The sequence below is a fragment of the Hyperolius riggenbachi genome, chromosome 11 (assembly GCF_040937935.1).
Source record: "Hyperolius riggenbachi isolate aHypRig1 chromosome 11, aHypRig1.pri, whole genome shotgun sequence".
In the NCBI taxonomy this organism is placed as follows: Eukaryota; Metazoa; Chordata; class Amphibia; order Anura; family Hyperoliidae; genus Hyperolius; species Hyperolius riggenbachi.
This window is the reverse complement of record NC_090656.1, coordinates 218,334,708-218,348,525: the sequence shown is the minus strand read 5'-3', so window position 1 is coordinate 218,348,525 and position 13,818 is coordinate 218,334,708. Positions and strand designations below refer to the sequence as shown.

Here is a 13,818-nt window from a genome sequence, read left to right as displayed (position 1 = left end):
TCCTCCTGGTGAGATCGCCGGCTGTCGTCATGACGACAGCCGGTAATCTCACGTCAGAGTTGCAGCGCCACCCAGAGGATGGAGCATAACTGCAGCGCTGGAGCCAGGGAGGAGAGGGATTAAAGAACTGCTCCAGATCTCCCTGGCAGCATGATTTTTTCCAGGTTTTAGGGTCTGAAAGGGTGCAAAAAAATTGTACCACTTTTAGGGCCGGTTCACACGGACGCTTGGCGGCGTCTACCGCCAAGCGTTCGGGACCCATCGGGTCAACGCTCCCATTCAAGTGAATGGGAGCGTTTAGCATTGCGCGGTTACCGTCGATTACCGGCGATAGCATAAGCGCGGCATTCCAATCCCAATTTAACGCGTCGTTTCGGCCGTCCCTAGAAGCCGCATGCGACGTCCAGGGACGGCTAGCCGACGCAGCTTCATGTCCCCCTGCGGGGAGGAGAAACGCCGATCGCGACGATCTCAGTACTGCCGCCAGCGAACAGGACGTCACAGGACGACACGACTTCCTGCCGCCCCAACGCCGCCTTGCCGTCCGTGTGAACCGGCCCTTAGACACTAAAATCCAGAAAGAATCATACTGCCAAGGGGGTTAAACCAAAATAAGACTGTAGGATTCCAATAATGTCTTATTTAGGATTAGTACTATCGATAAAATGGTTTATTCATCAGTTTATTTTCACTTCAGGTTTGCATTCAGGAAGAAGTAATTACCCGGGAAGGTTCACAGGTGGAGTTTAATCTCCAGAATTCACATCGCTTATCGCACAGGGGGCACATAATGATATGACCTCCAATGTTCCTATCACAGATCTCCTTACTGCAGACAAAAAAAAAACAGAGAAAATCTCAGACATAAAGAAGCACTCCGGAACACTCAACAGGAAAAACATTTGCAATTTATAAGTAGGTTAAACATTTTTTTCCTTTAAAGGGACACTGTAGGGGGACGGGGGAAAATGAGTTGAACTTACCCGGGGCTTCTAATGGTCCCCAGCAGACATCCTGTGCCAGCGCAGCCACTCACTGATGCTCTGGCCCCGCCTCCGGTTCACTTCTGGAATTTCAGACTTTAAAGTCTGAAAACCACTGCGCCTGCGTTGCAGTGTCCTCGATCCCGCTGATGTCACCAGGAGCATACTGCGCAGGCCCAGTAATGGTCTGTGTCTGCGCAGTACGCTCCTGGTGACATCAGCGGGATCGAGGACATGGCAATGCAGGCGCAGCTATTTTCAGACTTTAAAGTCTGAAATTCTAGAAGTGAACTGGAGGCGGGGCTGGAGCATCGATGGGAGGCTGCACGGGCACAGGATGTCTGCGGGGGGACCGTTAGAAGCCCGGGTAAGTTCAACTCATTTTCCCCCGACCCCCCTACAGTATCCCTTTAAAGTGGATCCGAGATAAACTTTTACTCATTGCATAATTGTGTTCCTTTCATATAGTTTATAGGGCATTCCTCAAGCCAAATACTTTTTTGTTTTGTTTTAATACTCTAATTCCCTATAAACTAAACAAGCCTCGCCCACAGCTTTTAGAGTGCCTTATCACTGTAGCACAGGCTTATGGGAGCTCAGGCTGGGCAGGAGGAGGAGGTTACTAGCCAGAGATGTCAGAGGCAGAGGGGAGTAGGGAGGAGGAGAGGGGACTGTATTTGTCACATTACACACAGGCAAGCTGATCACTTCTCCAGCTCTCAGCTGTGACAAACAGAACATGGCTGCCCTCGTATCACAGGAATAAATCATAAACTACTGAAGCTGTTTGCAGCTAGATTTGCTGTGTAAACTGTCTAAACTTTAGATAAGATATATAGACAAGTTACTTGTTAGTTTTTCATCTCGGATCCGCTTTAAGTTACAGTCATATGAAAAGGTTTGGGAACCCCTCTCAGCCTGCAATTTATTCTAGTCAACAAAAAAGACATACCATTGTTATGTCTCATGTCCTAGGAATGTCTGTGTGCTGGGGTGTTTTCTGGACAAAGCTGTTTCGTACAACAATATTTAGTTGTATCAAATTACTTCAAATGTGAGAAACCGGCTGAGCAAAGATGTGGGCAGCCTTGTCGTTTTGCTGACTGCATATATCGGCTCACTACGGATTACTTGCCATGCAGATTGTATGGATTAGTAGTTAAAGTGTACCCGAGACAGAATAAAAGTAAAGGGTCGATACTTACCTGAGGCTTCCTCCAGCCCCATGAACTCTATTGCCTTCCTTGCCGTCCTCCCCGCTGGCTCTGTTCCTCTGTAATAGCCCCCGGTAATAGGGCCAGTTGGGCCGCTCTGAGCATGTTCGGGCTGGCTACACACCCCCATCGTCCTGTGCTGGTGCAGCACTATCTGCGCATGCACATAAAGCTAGCTGCGATGGTTGTGCGACGGGGCCGCGCATGTGCAGTGTGTCCCGACTGACGCAACTGAAGTTATTACCGGGGGTTATTACACAGAAATGGAGCCACTGGGGAGGACGGCGAGGGAGGCAACAGAGTTCATGGGGCTGGAGGAAACCCCAGGTAAGTATCGATTCTTTACGTTACTGTCTCGGGTTTCCTTCAACCTCCCTAGCGTTATGATTATTTCTGAGTTTTAGTGTCTGAAAGTGGTGCAATTTTTTCACGTGCTTTTAGATCCTAAAAATAAGATACGATAGATCTGCAGCAGCCCTGCACATTACACACCTTCCTCGGATGCAGCTCGGGGTTACCGCTAAGGAGGTTAAACCATACACTTCATAGACCGGTATGTCTAATCATGATAAAAGGCATGTTAGGTAGCCAATTACAAGTCTTGTTTCTCTGTCTCTCCACTGTAGAGGGACAGCATGGGATCCTCAAAGCAACTCTCCAAAGATCTGAGAACAAATATTGTGCAAAATCATGGTTTAGGGGAAGGCTACAAAAAGCCGTATCAAACCATTAAACGGTCAGTCTCAGCTGCAAGGAACGTAAGGCCACAGTTCCTCTTTGAGGCTATGTTCACACTATAAAATCGCCAGCACTTTTGCAAGTACTGAGCAATTTTGTAAATCGCCTTTCCCTGCGCTAAGCGCTTTTGCAGATCGATTCTTTTTTTTCACTTCCTGACGTCAGACAGGAAGTGAACTCTTTCACCCGGAAATGAATACATACAAAGCGTTTATTCATAGAAGCGCTCTGTAAATCGCTATACAAAGCGCTTTGCGATTTCCCTATACCTTCCATTGAGCCAAATCGCTCAAAAAATGGTGCAGGCAGCGCTTTGGTGAGCGGATCGGAATCAAACCGCTCAGATGTGAACACTCTCATAGGGAATCATTGCACAAGCGCTGCTGGAGCGATTTCTAAAATCACCGGCACTTAAAAAAACCTGACAACGCTCCAGGTGTGAATAAGCCCTAACAGAGCATTGCGAGAACTGTTATTTCGGGAGTGTGAATGATAATCTTACCTACTGATGCTGTCATCCATTGTCACCAAACCATACAGGAAGCACAAGGAACCCACGAGAGCAGCTAAAAATAACATCTCCGTATAGAAGCCGAGCCAAGCAAAGTAGATGCCGATCTTCTCTCCGTAATACTTCCTGCACAGAGGGACGACACACAGAACATAAGACACGATCAGAATCAGAATCACTTATATTTCGCCAAGCACGACTGGGTCGTGCCCGGAATTGAGCTTGGCACATGAATACAGGGCCCATACATAGAAACAACTGAGACATCAGAACATAGGACATAATAGACATCAATACAACACATATATATATACAACACATATATATATATATGCATAAACCACAATTCTTTATAACTAGGTTGGTTACAGGCAGAAAGTCTACGGGGGGAGAGCATGAGCAGAGTTTCTGGAGTTCAGCGAGTTTACTGCTGAGGGGAAGAAGCTGTTTTTGTGTCTCATGGTCTTTGTGGAGATGGACCTATACCTCAGACACCTCCGCCCTAAGGGGAGCTGATTGAAAAACTGGTGGCCAGGGTGTGAGGGGTCCTTGGCAATCTTCATTGCTCTGGAGCGTAGTCTGGCATTGTAGAGGAAGTCCAGGGCAGGGAGTGTGTGCCCGATTATCTTTTCTGATGACCCTCTGTAGTTTGCGCCTGTCACTTTCAGTGGAGCCAGCATACCAGACAAGGATGGAGGAACAGAGGACGGATTCGATGGTTGCGGTATAGAAGTTCGTTAGGAGTTTACGTGACATGCCGAACTTCTTCAGTTGGTGGAGAAAGTAGATGGAAGGACTTCTAGAAGGGTACAAATAAAAATCCTCTACGTGGCGTCACTTTCATACTACAATGATCCCACTAATCTTTGTGTTACCTCTGCATCAAGACATCGGGTTTTACATTAGTCACATATAAATTATTACAAGTTCTGGTTTAATTGGCCCGTTTTGAAACAAAAGAGGGCATCACTTTACTGGGGAAATAACAAAAAAAGGTCTCAAAACATTTTGGTGGCAGAGCCGTTTTACCTACAACGGAACCTAGACGGGCCTAGTCAGTGTTCAGGCACCTGGTAGCCGTTACTTTTGTGCTTGTTCCACCATCTCACCTTACCAAAATGCTGGGAAATGGATCGGACCCATCTGGCTCAAATCAGTTTCTGTTTGAACACTTACACTCTTAAAGAGGAACTTCAGTGAAAATAATGTAATAAAAAAGTGCTTCATTTTTACAATAATTATGTATAAATGATTTAGTCAGTGTTTGCCCATTTTAAAATATTTTACATCCCTGATTTACATTCTGACATTTATCACATGGGGACAGTTTTACTGCTGGCAGGTGTTGTCAGTGGAAGTAGCTGCTGCTTGCTTTTTTGGCAGTTGGAAACAGCTGTTAACAGCTATTTCCCACAATGCAACAAGATTCACAGACAGGAAACTGCCAGTACCATGGTCCTCAGAGTTTCTTGTGGGAGGGGTTACACCACAATATCAGACATACAGAGCCCCCTGATAATCAGTTTGTGAAAAGGAATAAGATTTCTCATGGGAAAGGGGGCATCAGCTACTGATTGGGATGAAGTTCAATTCTTGAATTCTTGGTCACAGTTTCTCTTTAACATCTACAGCCGGCATTTCAGAGGAATTCCCGTGCCATGAAGGTGGGAGGTACTTCACCAGTCATCACCTGACCCCTCACACCTTTCTGCACTCTTTTTTTGTGGAGCACAATGAAAGACTAGCTGCTGCTCCCTCCTAGCTCCTCCCGGACTACCTCCAGAGAATTCAGGAAGGCTCTATGGCACAGGTGTGGAACTCCAGGCCTGGAGGGCAAGATCCATACCAGTGTTTAGGATGGATTGAGATAGAGAGGAATGTGTTCTACTTGATGGACCACACCCTTCCTGATTCAGTCCCATCAATTCATTTGAGCTGTGTCAAAAATGTGAGGACCTCGGCCCTCGAAGGACCGGTTTGACATCCCTGCTCTTACCTCTACATTTTTCAGGATGTCTTCAGAATTGCCTTGGGGATGGGACCTTTTTTTTTTTTAGGTTTTGGCGATTTCACTCTTTAGTTTTGCTTTACAGCAGGATGCCATTGTAATTCTAGATCCTGCATCGTCGTTATGGAAACCCAGCACCAGCCTGGGACCTGCCCGACTCACCTGATGAGGTCCAGTGGCTGCTCCTTGTAGAACTTGCCAAATCTGGCCCAGTGCTTGTATAAGGTGAACCTCTCATTTTCACACTTTTCTTCCTGAGACCTCTTCCAGTACTGGCACTGCCGGGGCACAGAGAACACAGTCACAACATACAGTGGCAGTCGTGCCAACTCTGCCAAGGTGGCAACACATCCTACAACCACTTCTAGATTTATTCCATCCAATAGTCAATAGAGAAATCAAACCAAACTTAACTTTAAATCTGTTTTGTAGGATTATTTGATAAACTACTGTTTGCCAAGTCAACTAGCATACAAGTGATACCGTATTTTTTGGCAAGCAAGAGAAAGAGGGGAATAGAGGAAAAAAAATATACTACTAAACCTGGTGCATCCATGGACCAGGAGCATCTTGTAGATGTTCTCCTCAATTATTGTGTCCCCCATTTGTACCCCAAGTGTCACCTTCTGTCCCCCGTGTGTATAGTCCCCAATCCCGTGTATAGTTATAAACAGCGACGGGTCTGCGGTTCGTATCCGCGGGGGTCTTCGTAAGCCGAGGACTCCCTTTATTGGGCATATAACACGCAGTGAATTTTTCTCAAAAATAGGGAGAAAAAGTGCATCTTATATGCCGATAAATACGGTAACTGATTTTATTTTAATTGTTAAAAACAATGCTTTACACTGCTTCTAATTTATTTATTTGTTACTACTTGCGCTTTTTGCTTTAAGTGAGCCATGTTCTCAATATTACTTATACAGTATGATACAGTGGTAGAATAAGGTGTTGCTATTTTATTTTATAAGCACTGACGATTTTATAACGGACTGATTCGCCTTTTTTTTTTTTAGAGGAGGTGTCCACGCATAAAACGGCATTAAAGCGGGATTGTCACCATAAAAATCAAATTTCAACAGCAACTGGTCTGAGTGTATTAAGTGATAAAGATGCTAATCCTGCATTCAAAACTCGCAAAACATTTTCTGCTGTTATGGTTTGTAGTTATCACATACTTTAGGAGCACTGGCCCTAGTGCCAAACAGTTGAATGCTGGGAGTTCTTTCTATCTATAATATATTCCTCCTCTTCCATTTATTTCCCTGCCTAGCTGATTATCAGAAACACCCTCTGATTACTTGTGTTTACAAGCAAGGCTGAGGTGACTCAGTGATTGGATGTGTAAATAAAAAAAAAAGTCAGTGCAGTTAGTATACACCTCAGTGGGAGTGTCTGAAGACTCTGGGAGGAGGGCAGCTAATAAATACACAATGAGCAAGAGAAGGGAGGGGGGGAAACAAGAGTCAGGGAGGATATGATGTCAGCATTAGCTTGGCAAAATGGCCACTGCCTAGAATAGGATTTTCTGCTTTTCCTTTGTAAAATTCACAGGAATCATTACGTGGATAGCACAATACATCTGTTATGTAAGTAGAAGTAGTATTTATCTACTTACAGATGTGTTTTTAGTTTCTACTTTAGCATGGGTGTCGCTTGTTCTTTAAAGTTACTCCAAATTGCGGGTTAGCCAGCTGGATGTCCTAAGACCCCGTTTCCACTGCAGACGAATGGCAGCGATTTCCCATATGCAAATTAGAAATCGCAGCCAATAGAAATCAATGGGATGCATGCACGGAAAACAAAATGCCGCCTGCTACAGTTTTCCATGCCTCGCATCCGAATTCCCACAGCCGTACATGGCAAAAATCGGATGCAATTCACATCAGTGTGGGTGCCGCATCCAATTCGGAAACAAATGCGGTGGAAACCAAGTCTTACTCAGGTTTGCATGCCAAATTACGGCTTCAGGCATGCAACCTTGCGTATGCCGTAATTTGAGATATAGCGTCACAGGAACAGCGCTGTGCGTGGCAACGCCCAAGCGCATGAAAATTTGTCTGTGCCAAATGGCCTCTATAAGTCCAGGCAATGTGTTTTCTCTATGTGCCTCACCCTCGGCCTGTTCAACTACCTCTGCCTTGTTGCCGAACCCTTTTGGTCGAATCCTTTTGGTCTGATTTGTTACTGACAGCTCGACCTCTACAACTTTCCAGGGTCATGTGGCTCTCTGCCCCTGCACCAACCTCTGGATCACCCATGTCCCCCTAAGCTCTCCGGGAAAAAGTAAGTGTACAAGGATTGCAAGGGTTAACATTTAACGGTGTAAAACAAGATTTCTTACACATTTCACAAATGTAAAGTTACATTATAAAATATTATGCAAAAAAAAATGCATTTACTTCAAATGTATGCGACGTTCACACTACAACCAAAAACTGTCTAATTAATAGAATGAACCCCAATGGACTTGTTGAGGTATCCGTTAGCCTCAAGATGCATTCAGACATGTGTCCATACAAAATAAATGGGATACAGTTGGGGACATGAAACTTGGAGAAGGACTTAGGAGTACTCATCGACAACAAGTTAAATAATCGTACTCAATGCCAAGCCGCTGCAGCTAAAGCTAACAAAATTATACATGCATTAAAAGGGAAATAAAAACGCGAGATGCTAGCATAATATTGCCCGTTTAACTCTCTAGTAAGGCCACATCTGAAATATGGAATTCAGTTCTGGGCACCACATTACAGGAAAGATATTGCAGTTTTAGTGCAAGTGCAGAGACTAGCAACAAAATTGATACGTGGGATGGAAGGTCTCACTTACCAAGAAAGGTTAGATAAACTGGGTTTATTTAATCTAGAGAAAAGACGTCTTAGAAGGGATCTAATTAACATGTATAAATACATCAGAGGGCAATATAAAAGCTTGGCAGATTAGCTTTTTGTCCCTAGGCCTTCTCAAAGGACTAGAGGACATGATCTGCGCATAGAGGAAAAACGTTTTAGCCATTTATTTAGGAAAAGGTTCTTTACAGTAAGAGTGATTGAGATGTGGAATGTATTGCCACAGAAAGTAGTTATGGGAAATTCTATATCTGCATTTAAAGTTGGCTTAGATGCTTTGCCTTGCGTTGAAAGACATCCATGGCTATAATTACTGGGTAATGCCCATTGGTGTTGATCCAGGGATTTTATCTGCCATCTGGAGTCGGGAAGGCATTTTTTCCCTTTTGGGGCTAATTGGACCATGCCTTGTAAGGGTTTTTCAACTTCCTTTGGATCAACAGGAATATGTGAGGGAGCCGGCTGGTGTTCTTCTTTATTTTCGATGGACATACCGTATATACTCGAGAATAAGCCGACCCAAGTATAAGCCGACCCCCCAACTTTAACCTTAAAAAAAAAAAAACTGGAAAAAATTAGTGTCCCGAGTATAAGCCGGGGGTAGGAAATGTAGCAGCTATAATAAGGTGTAATCAGAGTAGGGAAACAGTTTAAGGATTAGCACTATGCAATGCATATACAGTGGTGTTCATTGCCAGCATAGCATCAACTAAAAGCTAACAAGATGGATGAAGGACTGGTCCAGGGGGCCTGTTGCGGTCTCTACATCCCCTATTGATAGTTAGAGACACTGAAGCGAAAAAAAAAAATAATATTATATAGTGAATTGGTTGTGTACTATGAATAATTACTAGAAGATTAGCAGCAAAGAAAATATTCTCATACTTTTATTTTCAGGTATATAGTGTTTTTTCTAACATTGCATCATTCTATAATATGTGCAGATTACACAACACTCAGCATTCAAAATGAGTCTTTCAGAGCAGTCTGTGAAGTAATGACCTCTCCTCTAGCAGAGGAAAAGTAAATAGTCCAGGAACAGTTGAGATAATAAAAGTCAGATAACAGCCCTCTCCACCACTAACTTAGTCGGAGAGCTTAATGGCTTGTTTGCATAGAGATAACAACTGGAGTTTCTCAACTCTTCCTGTACTGGAAACAATTAGACTGATGTATCTGATCTTAATGTTTTATTTCTTAGCTGTGCTACACATACAAATCATATCATTTTTTTTTCGCTTCTTAATGTTTTATTTCTTAGCTGTGCTACACATACAAATCATATCATTTTTTTTTTCGCTTCAGGACCTGAACTCTTGCACAGGACAAAAGGAAAACACAGATACATGCACCCTGTATGTATTTAGAGAGTTTAGCCTGTTTAAATACCCCTCATTGATGTCTAATCACAAGTTGTAAGTTGATCTCTTCCCTATGCCCTCTGACTGCCTATGGCAGATAAGCTCATTTGCAATCACAGGCTGTTAACAATATATCTGCTTCCACGCATCAGGAAGTAGAAACACTGCAGATAGAAGTTACATGCTGGTCCCCTTTCCCCCCCCAGTCATAACTTATTGGCAGTGTCACTCCCCCTCCCCGAGTGCCTCCTCTATCAAATGCTGGTCAGCTTGTGCGGGCAATTTGTTTATTGTGTCACACATGAATGCACCGCAACTGATGTGACTGATCCAGTGTCTCCAAACCCTATCCCCCCACTGGCATTCACTACATGGTGTACAGCGGGTGCTCCCCCTTCACTCCCCCGTCCTCGCCGGCAGAGCGGAGCAGCGAAGTACCTGCCCTGCTCTCTGTCCTCCCATTAGCACGCGCTGATCGCTGAATAGCAGGAGAGGGAGCTTTTCACTCACCGTTCCTCGCCGGCAGAATTCCCCTGCATGCCTGTCATGGCAAAATTCCCCTGCATGCCTGTCACGGACTCGTTCCTATGACATCAGGCAGTGGCGTCTCGCCACTAGAGGGCGTGATAGGAACGAGTCCATGACAGGCATGCAGGGGAATTCTGCCGGCGAGGAACGGTGAGTGAAAAGTTCCCACTCCTGCTATTCAGCGATCAGCGCGTGCTAATGGGAGGACAGAGAGCAGGGCAGGTACTTTGCTGCTCCGCTCTGCCGGCGAGGACGGGTGAGTGAAGGGGGAGCTCCCGCAGTACACCAGGAAGTGATGCCAGTGGGGGGATAGGGTTTGGAGACACTGGATCAGTCACATCAGTTGCGGTGCAATCTTGTGGCACAATGAACAAATTGCCCGCACAAGCTGACCATCATTTGATAGAGGAGGCACTCGGGGAGGGGGGGTGACACTGCCAATAAGTTAAGACTCAAGTATAAGCCGAGACCCCCACTTATGGGACAATTTTTTGGTCCCAAAATCTCGGCTTATACTCGAGTATATACGGTATGTCTTTTTTCAACCCAAATAACTATGTAACTATGTGTCTGTTGCAATGACTGACCAGACAGGAGATGGCCATGTCATGATAGCGTGATTTATAGGATGTGTCCGATGCAACTGAGACATTGTGAACAGGGGGTCGTGCCTTGGATGGTGACAGGGCATCTTATGTAACGATCTATGGCAGAAAACCATTGTAGTGTGAACCCAGCCTCAGGACAACTGTAATGAGAGGGATACAGAGGCTGCCATATTTATCATCTTTTAAACATCTAGACAATACTAGTAGCCTGGCAGCCCTGCTGATCTATTTGGCTGCAGTAGTGTCTTAATAGCTCCCGAAACAAGGATGGAGCTAATCTTGTCAGACCTGACAAGATTGTCAGACAAGGACGTTTCTAGGTTCCTGGGAGATCGGGGGCACCCCTGGGCACCAAGAGGGAATAACCGTGGCAGAAAACGGGTGTGGCCATGCCACAGGAAGTGGGCGTGGCCATAGGTGGAGCCAAATGTACATGAACATACCAGTGGAGTAACTTAAATATATTCAATAGGCAGTATTTCACATAAATAAGCCCCTCACCTGGCTTCTGTCTTGTCTTTGGCTTGCTGGCCTGTGTGCTGTACTCGGCTGGCGTTTATGCTGGGCTGCCTGGCTGGTGGTTATGCTATGCAGTGATGGCCTGGCTGGTGTTGATGCTGTTCTGGCATTGCTGACAGAGATGCTGTGCCAGGTTGGCTGGCGGTGATGTTGAGCCGGTCTGGCTTTGCTAGGTGACTTGCTGGGGGCTTTGCTGGGCTGGGCAATTTTCTGGGGGATTTTGGGAGGCTTTGCTAGGCTGGGTGGTTTGCTTTGCTGGGGGCTGTGCTTTGCTGTAGATAGGTAGGTTCCCCCAGTATAGGTTAGATAGGTAGGTTCCCCCAGTATGGGTTAGATAGGTAGGTTCCCCCAGTATGGGTTAGATAGGTAGGTTCCCCCAGTATGGGTTAGATAGGTAGGTTCCCCCAGTATGGGTTAGATAGGTAGGTTCCCCCAGTATGGGTTAGATAGGTAGGTTCCCCCAGTATGGGTTAGATAGGTAGGTTCCCCCAGTATGGGTTAGATAGGTAGGTTCCCCCAGTATGGGTTAGATAGGTAGGTTCCTCCAGTATGGGTTAGATAGGTAGGTGACTCCAGTGTAGGTTAGATAGGTAGGTTCCCCCAGTATAGGTTAGATAGGTAGGTCCCCCCAGTATGGGTTAGATAGGTAGGTGACTCCAGTGTAGGTTAGATAGGTAGGTTCCCCCAGTATGGGTTAGATAGGTAGGTTCCCCCAGTATGGGTTAGATAGGTAGGTGCCTCCAGTGTAGGTTAGATAGGAAGGTGCCCCGAAGCCCCCTGGATCAGACTGAGTGGAGCGTCGCGGGGGAGCGGGCATAGTGTAGTTAAAAACTTACCTTCCGTTCCAATCCCCGCAGGCACAGCCTCCATCTGCTTCAGACTTCCTCCCCGGCGACCCTCGCATTGGTAACAATGCCCCCTGTGAGGACATCGGTCACGTTATCACAGGACGCTGTGACAAAGGCGACGGACGTCGGGGGAGGAAGTCGGAAGGAGAAGAAGGCTGTGCCTGCCGGGTCCGGAACGGAAGGTGAGTTTTTAACTACACTATGCCTGTCCCCCCCCACTCCGCCCAGTGCCCCCTCCTGCCGCTCAGTCTGATACGAGGCACCATGGCAACAGAATCGGGGGCGATGCCCCGGATCAAAGCTCCTAGCGACGCCACTGGTAATTAAAATAGATAGGTAGTGAGCTACTCGAATTCGTGATTAAAATGAGGCTTAATTGCCTCAGGTGTACGGCTGGGAGAGAGGGGGTTACTTACCCATAAGTCCGCGGTCCTCTATGCATTCCAAACGTCTTGGACGCATTGCAAAACGTACTACTGCGCACTTCCTCCTTCCGGCTTGAAGGAGGAAGTGTGCATAGTGAGTCTTGCAACTAATCCAATACGATGCGTGCAAAACGTTTGGAACGCATAGAGGACCGCAGACTTATGGGTAAGTAACCCCCTCTCTCCCAGCCATACACCTGAGGCAATTAACCCCCTTGGCGGTATGAAACATTCCGCCAGGGGGCAGCGCAGCAGTTTTTTTCAAAAAAAAGGTTTTTAAATCATGTAGCGAGCCCAGGGCTCGCTACATGATAGCCGCTGCTCAGCGGCATCCCCCCGCCCGCTTCGATCGCCTTCGGCGATCTCCGATCAGGAAATCCCGTTCAAAGAACGGGATTTCCTGGAGGACTTCCCCCGTCGCCATGGCGACGGGGCGGGATGACGTCACCGACGTCGGGATGTCATTGGGACTCCAGATTCACCCCTCGGCGCTGCCTGGCACTGATTGGCCAGGCAGCGCACGGGGTCTGGGGGGGCGCACGCCACAACGAATAGCGGCGATCGGGCGCGCGGCGGCGATCGGGGTGCTGGCGCAGCTAGCAAAGTGCTAGCTGCGCCCAGCAAAAAAAAAATTATTTAAATCGGCCCAGCAGGGCCTGAGCGGCACCCTCCGGCGGCTTAAGGAGGTTAAGCCTCATTTTAATCACGGATTCGAATAGCTCACTACTTGTGAGCTCATCACTACACCTGATCTGCTGCATGCTTGTTCAGGGTCTATGGCTAAAAGTATTAGAGGCAGAGGATTAGCAGGACAGCGGCACCCTCCGGCGGCTTAAGGAGGTTAAGCCTCATTTTAATCACGGATTCGAATAGCTCACTACTTGTGAGCTCATCACTACACCTGATCTGCTGCATGCTTGTTCAGGGTCTATGGCTAAAAGTATTAGAGGCAGAGGATTAGCAGGACAGCCAGGTAATGTGCATTGTTTAAAAGGAAATAAATATGGCAGCCTCAATAGCCAACTCTTCAGTTGTCCTTTAAGTCTGGTACGCACCTTCAATTTTGATTGGCCAATCAGTGACCAACTTAACGACCTCCTTGTAGTAGGAGAGCTTACAGTACCTACACAATCTGTTCATAGTATTCAAAATCTGTTGGGCCTCATACTACATGGAAGAGTTACAATTGGCCAATCAAAATTGGATGTGCGTATACGCTCTTAATC

General features: G+C 46.3%; 1 protein-coding gene across 13 annotated transcripts in view; it reads right to left on the bottom strand.

Moving 5' to 3' along the window:
* ANO5 (anoctamin 5) overlaps positions 1-13,818 on the bottom strand; it is a 182,354-nt gene that overhangs the window by 73,147 nt on the left and 95,389 nt on the right. For all 13 annotated transcript variants that reach the window (XR_011024731.1, XR_011024730.1, XM_068260357.1 and 10 more), the window contains 3 exons: positions 5,617-5,732; positions 3,438-3,572; positions 724-829 (listed from right to left, as the gene is read on the bottom strand). Coding sequence is in view for 11 of the 13 variants with exons in the window: in XM_068260357.1 (XP_068116458.1) it covers positions 724-829; positions 3,438-3,572; positions 5,617-5,732 (357 nt within the window). In the remaining 2 variants the exon portion in view is untranslated. The remainder of the gene's footprint in view (positions 1-723; positions 830-3,437; positions 3,573-5,616; positions 5,733-13,818) is intronic.